This window comes from Embiotoca jacksoni, unplaced genomic scaffold, assembly GCF_022577435.1.
Source record: "Embiotoca jacksoni isolate LCO1_2020_lvr unplaced genomic scaffold, fEmbJac1.0.p SCAF_109, whole genome shotgun sequence".
NCBI lineage: Eukaryota > Metazoa > Chordata > Actinopteri > Embiotocidae > Embiotoca > Embiotoca jacksoni.
In genome coordinates this window covers 580,428-587,002 of record NW_027185240.1, presented here as the reverse complement: position 1 = coordinate 587,002, position 6,575 = coordinate 580,428, and the positions used below count along the sequence as shown (strand labels likewise).

Below are 6,575 nucleotides of genomic sequence, written 5' to 3'. Positions count from 1 at the left end.
ACTTCTGAGAGAACACAGAGTGGTGCTGCCATTAACAGGTAATGACCAACACAAATGACTTCTAACCAGTCACACACACCCCACAGACTCGGGGATGGTCAGGATGGAAAGCCCGTGCCCTAGTTACTATGGATGTCCACTACAACCAAGTCTCTACCACCTTCACAGGAAAAGCTATTCCACCATAACCCACTTTGAAATTAAGCAAATCCAGAACTGCAACTTGCCATGGTCCCACGACCTCGGGGATGATGGCAATGGAAAGCCTGTACCCTAGTTACTGTAGACAAAGCCAACTTCAAAGTCTCCACAACCTTCACAACAAAAGTTATTTGACAATAACCCACTTTGAACTGGTTTTCATTCCTAACCCTAACCCACAGATTTTCAACAAAATCGTCATAACTCACGAAAGCAAGCACCTACAGCCAAAGGAGACAGCTACAACCAACAAACTTTCCAGGCCTGATTGTGGGCCCAGGACATGCCCCCCACCCACAAAATTTCAAGCTCCCCCAACCTACACAAAAAAAGTTATTCAAGAAGGGCTGATCCCAAAATGACCATTTTTGGAAGCGCGCCCCATTCCCAAGTTCGTACACACTTGTCCATGGATCCTATCAACTGGGCTTGCCCCAATTACTGGGGGTAGAGCCTACTTCCAGGTCTCTATGACCTATACAGCAAAAGTTATTCAGGAAGGGCTGATGAGCATGTAGTTTTCTTCCCTAACCCTAACCCTTGAAGGATGTAATCATTAATCACTTAGGATCAGTAGGTGCTAAATGTTTATATTTAGTAAAATAATGCATTGAGGCGGTTCACTGTTGTCTGTTAACTACAATTTCACACTTTCATTACAGCTGCAGTATTTTCTTTTTTACATATTTTGTCCTCCATCTGCTCTGACGCTCCCATGAAGAGCTGGTGCTCTCCAGGAGTTCATTACATTTCACCATCATCCAATGACATCAATCTGCACACCTTTACCGAGCTGCACCTGATAAACCAGGCTTCTTGTGAAACAGAGTAAGACAGGAGGCTCTAACTAGTCCGGATCAAGTCAGGCTTTATTGCATTATGTTGGATTTCTTAATTGTTTATTCTGAAACTGCTTTAATATTTCATGTACATGCGTGTGATGTGTGTGTGTGTGTGTCATCACACCAGTCTTTGGATCTGTCAGGAACTCTTTCAAAGCAAAGAATATAAACCACAGCTACAGAAACAAAAACATCTGTTAACTTTCCACAATCTCTTTTAGGGCTGATGTCAAGTCTGGGTACTTGAACTGAAATCCAGACTCTAAAGTCCTCTTGGGAACAACTTTCTGGCCTTGAGTGAGGACCACAGCCCTCTCAGAGCCCATGAAGGCGTTCATGACAAAGCCAGGCACAGGAAACACGGTGGGCCGCCTCAGGACTCGGCCCAGTTCTTTAGTGAACTCGTAGTTGGTGTTGAGTGCAGGTGTGACTCCGTTGAACACTCGTGGTGACGGGGAGGGAGCGTCCACAGACGGCTCCAACGCCTGGGCGATGATTGCTGCCAGGTCCGAGACGTGGATCCAGGGGAACGGCTGTCTTCCAGACCCCTGGGTGCCCCCAAGGCCGAGCCAGAACGGAAGCAGCATTTGCTTCATGGCACCACCGTCCCGACCGAGCACTGCCCCTGGTGGATGGAGGGAGGAGTACATAAAATGGATTTAGGTTCAACTCTGTTTATGAAGGTAGAACTTCAACAAAGTCACAACAAACCCTGCAGAGCCACGACTAAAGAAATTACTGGTCTTGAAGACAACATTGAAGTCAGTCTTTAAACTGACAAACAACACACCAACTAAATTACAATATAAAAGTATATATAAAGATTTGAGAGATGTTTGTGTGAAAACATGATGTGTATGTATTATTATTTTATTATCATTTAATACTTTTAATAACAGTTAGATAATAAATAGCTCATTTAATAATGTTAATAAGTTATTATAATAAATAGATCATTTAACAACTTTTATATACCTAACACATCAACCTCTCTGACAAACATCAGTGCACTGTGTGCAGCTTTTTTACAGATGAATACTGATGATTTCTGTACTTTGTACACACCCGGCCTGATGACCACTTGTTTGGTGCTTTGAGCCACATGGAGAGGAAGACGTGCCGCGGCCTCCCACTCCTGGACGAGCGTTGAGAGGAGGTCAAAGGGTGTCCAGTCACTATCTTCTGTATACTGAGCTGTCAGGCTGGGTTTGTAGCAAGCTGTGAGTCAAAAAGCAAAGCAAGATCTATGCAACAAGAAATGTCACCGTCTTTATTATTTGAGAGTTTATCTGGTCCGAACAGAACATCAGTGAGGAGGCAGACCTACCGACACCAGACACCAGGACCCAGGACTGAGGGGGACTGGAGGAGGCAGCGATGGCTTGAGACAGAGCTTTGGTAGTGTTGATGCGGCTGGAGAATAAATCATTCTTATAGCTTTCATTCCACCTGAAAGGAGCACAAAACAAACACACAACAAACAACAAATAATCAGCTGAAGAATCAGAGAGTGCAGCTTCCTCCTCCAACGCACCTGCTGTGTGTGTGTGTGTGTGTGTGTGTGTGTGTGTGTGTGTGTGTGTGTGTGTGTGTGTGTGTGTGTGTGTGTGTGTGTGTGTGTGTGTGTCAGTCAGTCAGTCAGTTATTGATGAACATCAGCACCTGAGTTACATACGTTAACACGACCACTGGTACGTGGACATTACTGATGTCACCATGGAAACCTGAGCAGAGAAACATGTCTCAGCTCCTGCCTGTGACAGTTGATCGTGTTTGTCCCTTCACATCACCTGAGCTCACTTTAGAGCAGTTTTTTGTATTCTCATGTGAGACGGGTGTTATAATCTTACACCATGTCTGTCCTAGTCATTTGTGATAATTGTCCACATACTGGGGGTCTTCATGATCCCGTGGGGACTGCCTCAGTCACTGGAAACACCAGGTGACTCTGAGATATGCAGCGAGAGCCCTGACATGGACCGCCAGTTTATTAGAGACTCACCAACGCAGTGGGTTCATGAGATTCTCTCCAGCCAAGTTAACGGCACCGTCACATGGAGGGAGGCCATGAGACTGCAGCTCCGCCTGCAAGAGCAGAAAGTCCAGAGAACAGCAATGTCGTGGAGGGAAATTAATAACACTTCAGGGAACATTTCATCATACTGGAAGCTGTGAGAAACCACAAGCTCATGAATCTCTTACCCAGGTTATCTTTCCTGGACCGGGGTGGCGAGATATCACTGTGACATCATGACCTTTGTCTCTCAGCAGGCGGGTCAGCTCACGGCCCACAAAGCCAGATCCCCCTCCTGTGAGGAAGACAATGCACATTACATATATTATATTATAACATATTATAATAGAATATATATATAATAATATATTATACTATTTTTTTATATTATATTATACAGCCAAATCCACAGAGAAGCAGCAAAGAGGCACCATATCCATCAGTCACAATAAATCTGCAGGAGGAACAAGGAGCCTGTATACGTCCTACATGTCCTACATGTCTTACATGTCTTACACGTGCTAGATGTATTAGAAGTGGGACATAGTTGCCATGGTAATCGTTTTGCTGTTAAACTGCGTTACATTAAACATGAAGCGGTATTTATGTAATTATTACCTCCTCACTGATGACAGTCATTTTAAATCAGTAAAACACGCTTCATGGATGTCACGCTCAAAGTAGACGAGAAAACAGTGCGCATGCGTACTATGCATGCTTACAAAACAGGACTTGAGCGAACTTAGCTTGAATAATATCAAAAACATGGAGCGACAGTTTTCCCGGTTCAATCCGAACCTCATGCTGTTTTTACTGCTGTTTAGCGGAACAACTTCACGCACACGTAGGAACTCACTGGTACAACGAGGCTCCTGGATTTACTGCGGCAATGTTGACATTAGCTAACAGTTAGCTGCCAGCGCTGACCTTTCTGACAGAAATTTATAAATATAAAATACTCTGAAAATTGCACTCACCAACTAAGACTCTCATGGTCAGCACAGCCGCGTTAAACCTTCATTTAAATGTCTGGACTCGCTGTTAGTTACACCTTATTGGTGTGACTGCCGCTCTGGGAAGACAACTGAGCTACTTTGGCCCAAGAGGCGGTCCGTACTTCAGCTGGGCACACACGTCATTTTGTAGTTTAACAGTGACCCGGATGTAGGCTGTAAACTTATACCTGCTATTTTCACCGATGTTTCCATGACAGCGATGCAGATTTATTAAGTTTAATCACTGAAGTTTAACTCCCGCCACCTTTAACTTCACTGCAGAAACAGAGGAGCGAAGTGTTTAACTAACCCTATCTAGCACTAACTAACCCTATATAGTACTAACTAACTAACTAACTAACTAACTAACTAACTAACCCTGTCTCGCACTAACTAACTAGTACTAACTAACCCTCTCACTCAACCTGACTGGGATAAGGTGGAGCAGTCCTTCACAATATAAGACAACAGAACTGTGGGCTGGCCCCTGGTTCTGGTTCTGTTAACAGATGTTCTCCTCCCCCGGTTCTGGTTCTGTTAACAGATGTTCTCCTCCCCTGGTTCTGGTTCTGTTAACAGATGTTCTCCTCCTCTGGTTCTGGTTCTGTTGGAGGTTTCTTCCCGTTAAAAGGGAGTTCATGTTAAATTGTAATGGTTCTCTGTAAAAGGTTCTGAAGTTCTGTTATTAGAACATGACAGTGTTAAGAGCCCTGAAATAACCTGTTGTGTTGTGATTTGTTTTGATTTTGAATTCAGTTTAATTTAATTTAATTCGTGTTGTTTGTATTTTTTTTTGCCTATTTCCACTTGAACCAGTTCAAATATTAAGTTAACAAACGTTGATAAAAATGTGATTTATGTTTTTATGTTTTATATTTATTTTAAATGGCGCAGCTAAAAAAAACAGGCACAACTGATGTTGAAACTTATTCTAATAGCACTTTTATTTGATGTCGTATTTTATGACTTACTTATCCATTTTATTTCATGTAGCTCACTGACTGTCCTTCTCGCTGCTGAATGATTTAACTTACTTTGCATTTCAGTGGAGACGTTTTATTTTGGGGACAATCTGCACGATTCATGCATGAAGCACAAATTCGTGTCTCTGAAGCGGCTCCAGACCCGGAAGTTGTCTATTGTGGGACAGAACACGTGGTTTTGATGAAGAGATAAAAGCGCCTCCGCCTCGTCGTCAGTCTCTCTTGCCTTGTTGCGGTGATGGAGGGCGGACGGACCGAGGCGGGCCGAACAGGACCGAACAGGACCGAACTGGAGCCTCTGGAGCGTCGTTGACGGTAAATGTTCCGTTCGCGACCAGAACACATCGTTTATTTGTTTGTTTACTTGTTTGTTTGCGGTCGCAGCACGCGAACCTCATTGTTCTGTTCAATGGCGCCAAATCGACCTCGTGGTTTCTTTTTCTGCTGATGACGAGAGTTAAACCTGAAATAAAGGTTTCATCACATACATTTTTAATCCGATTAAAGAAGCAGCAGGAACCGCTGCATTAAATATTTCTGCTTCAATCTTTCTATGGAAAACTCGCATCAATACTGCCAATTTGTTATTTTATCATTTATAATTGTTGTTATTTTTTTTATTAAAATCATCATCTTAAAAATACAGTTGAAAGTCCTCAATTCACAGTAAACTGTTGAGGTTGATCAATATACACTATGACCACTTTAATAGGAACACCAGCTGAATATTGCAGTGAGTCTTCCTTATGAAGGTCTTTGTTAAATGTTTTGTTGATTCATTAGAAATATATTAACGGAGTTTTGTCTTCTTTATTACTGTGAATATGATAAATGTGGATGTCTAATTCACATAAATATAAAAAGGATCGTTTAATCAATGAAACACGTGTATAATGTGTAAAATTAAACATCACAAACTTCCTCCTCACTGATCAGCGAGTTGAATCAAGTCTTACAAAACAAAAATGGGACATTAAACTGACTTCACGTTTAAATTTATTTCCTTCTGGGTGTACCTATTAAATAGATCTACCTTCAGTCAAACCTGAATGATGAGCTGCATGTGAGTCCGTGTTTCATCTGAACTTCCTGATTACTTGTTCACTGCACTGACGGGTTTGACCACCAACAGTCGGGGTGTTCAGTGTGCTGCAGGCGGAGACTAACGTGTGATATGTTTCTTTTAGGATCCAAGGAGCTGCGGTGGATTTATTTTAATCAGGTGAGATGATTGTTTAGAATGTGTGGTATTAATGGGGTCAACAACACCTTTTTATTTTAACCCCCCAAACTGACCTTAATGCTGAACTCTTGTTTTATTTTTATTTTTTGTTACAGGTGGTGTAGCGCTACAGGAGCTCTGTCACCGTTCAAGACTTAATCAGATGTTGTTAATTATTTTTTTACAAGTGCCTTTATAGTCAATGTACATGCCAACTGTAGAAAATCCCTAGTTAAAATATTAATTGATAAACTACTGTATATTTCATTTAAATAAAAATGCAATTTTAATCTTTACAAAGTTTGAGTGTTTTTCTTA

General features: G+C 42.0%; 1 protein-coding gene and 1 long non-coding RNA gene across 2 annotated transcripts; one reads left to right on the top strand and one right to left on the bottom strand.

Annotated features, from left to right (window-relative positions):
* Positions 1 to 1,049: 1,049 nt before the first annotated feature.
* On the bottom strand, positions 1,050 to 4,173 carry sdr39u1 (short chain dehydrogenase/reductase family 39U, member 1). Its single transcript, XM_069177824.1, has 6 exons — positions 4,035 to 4,173; positions 3,246 to 3,352; positions 3,046 to 3,128; positions 2,371 to 2,492; positions 2,109 to 2,261; positions 1,050 to 1,668 (listed from the first exon to the last, which is right to left on the bottom strand). The coding sequence occupies exons 1-6, from the start codon at positions 4,048 to 4,050 to the stop codon at positions 1,241 to 1,243; spliced, it is 909 nt and encodes a 302-aa protein (XP_069033925.1). The 5' UTR covers positions 4,051 to 4,173; the 3' UTR covers positions 1,050 to 1,240.
* Positions 4,174 to 5,261: 1,088 nt separating this feature from the next.
* Positions 5,262 to 6,551, top strand: LOC138215577 (uncharacterized). Its single transcript, XR_011179742.1, has 3 exons — positions 5,262 to 5,350; positions 6,223 to 6,257; positions 6,374 to 6,551. It is a non-coding gene; the product is annotated as an uncharacterized lncRNA (long non-coding RNA).
* The last annotated feature ends 24 nt before the right edge of the window (positions 6,552 to 6,575 follow it).

What these genes read in the sequence shown, in the direction of transcription:
- sdr39u1 (XM_069177824.1), bottom strand. An exon ending in CTCATGAACCCACTGCGTTG is followed by an intron (nt 2,493 to 3,045) that starts GTGAGTCTCTAA and finishes TGCTCCTTTCAG; the next exon opens with GTGGAATGAAAGCTATAAGA. An exon ending in ACAAGTGGTCATCAGGCCGG is followed by an intron (nt 1,669 to 2,108) that starts GTGTGTACAAAG and finishes TCCATCCACCAG; the next exon opens with GGGCAGTGCTCGGTCGGGAC.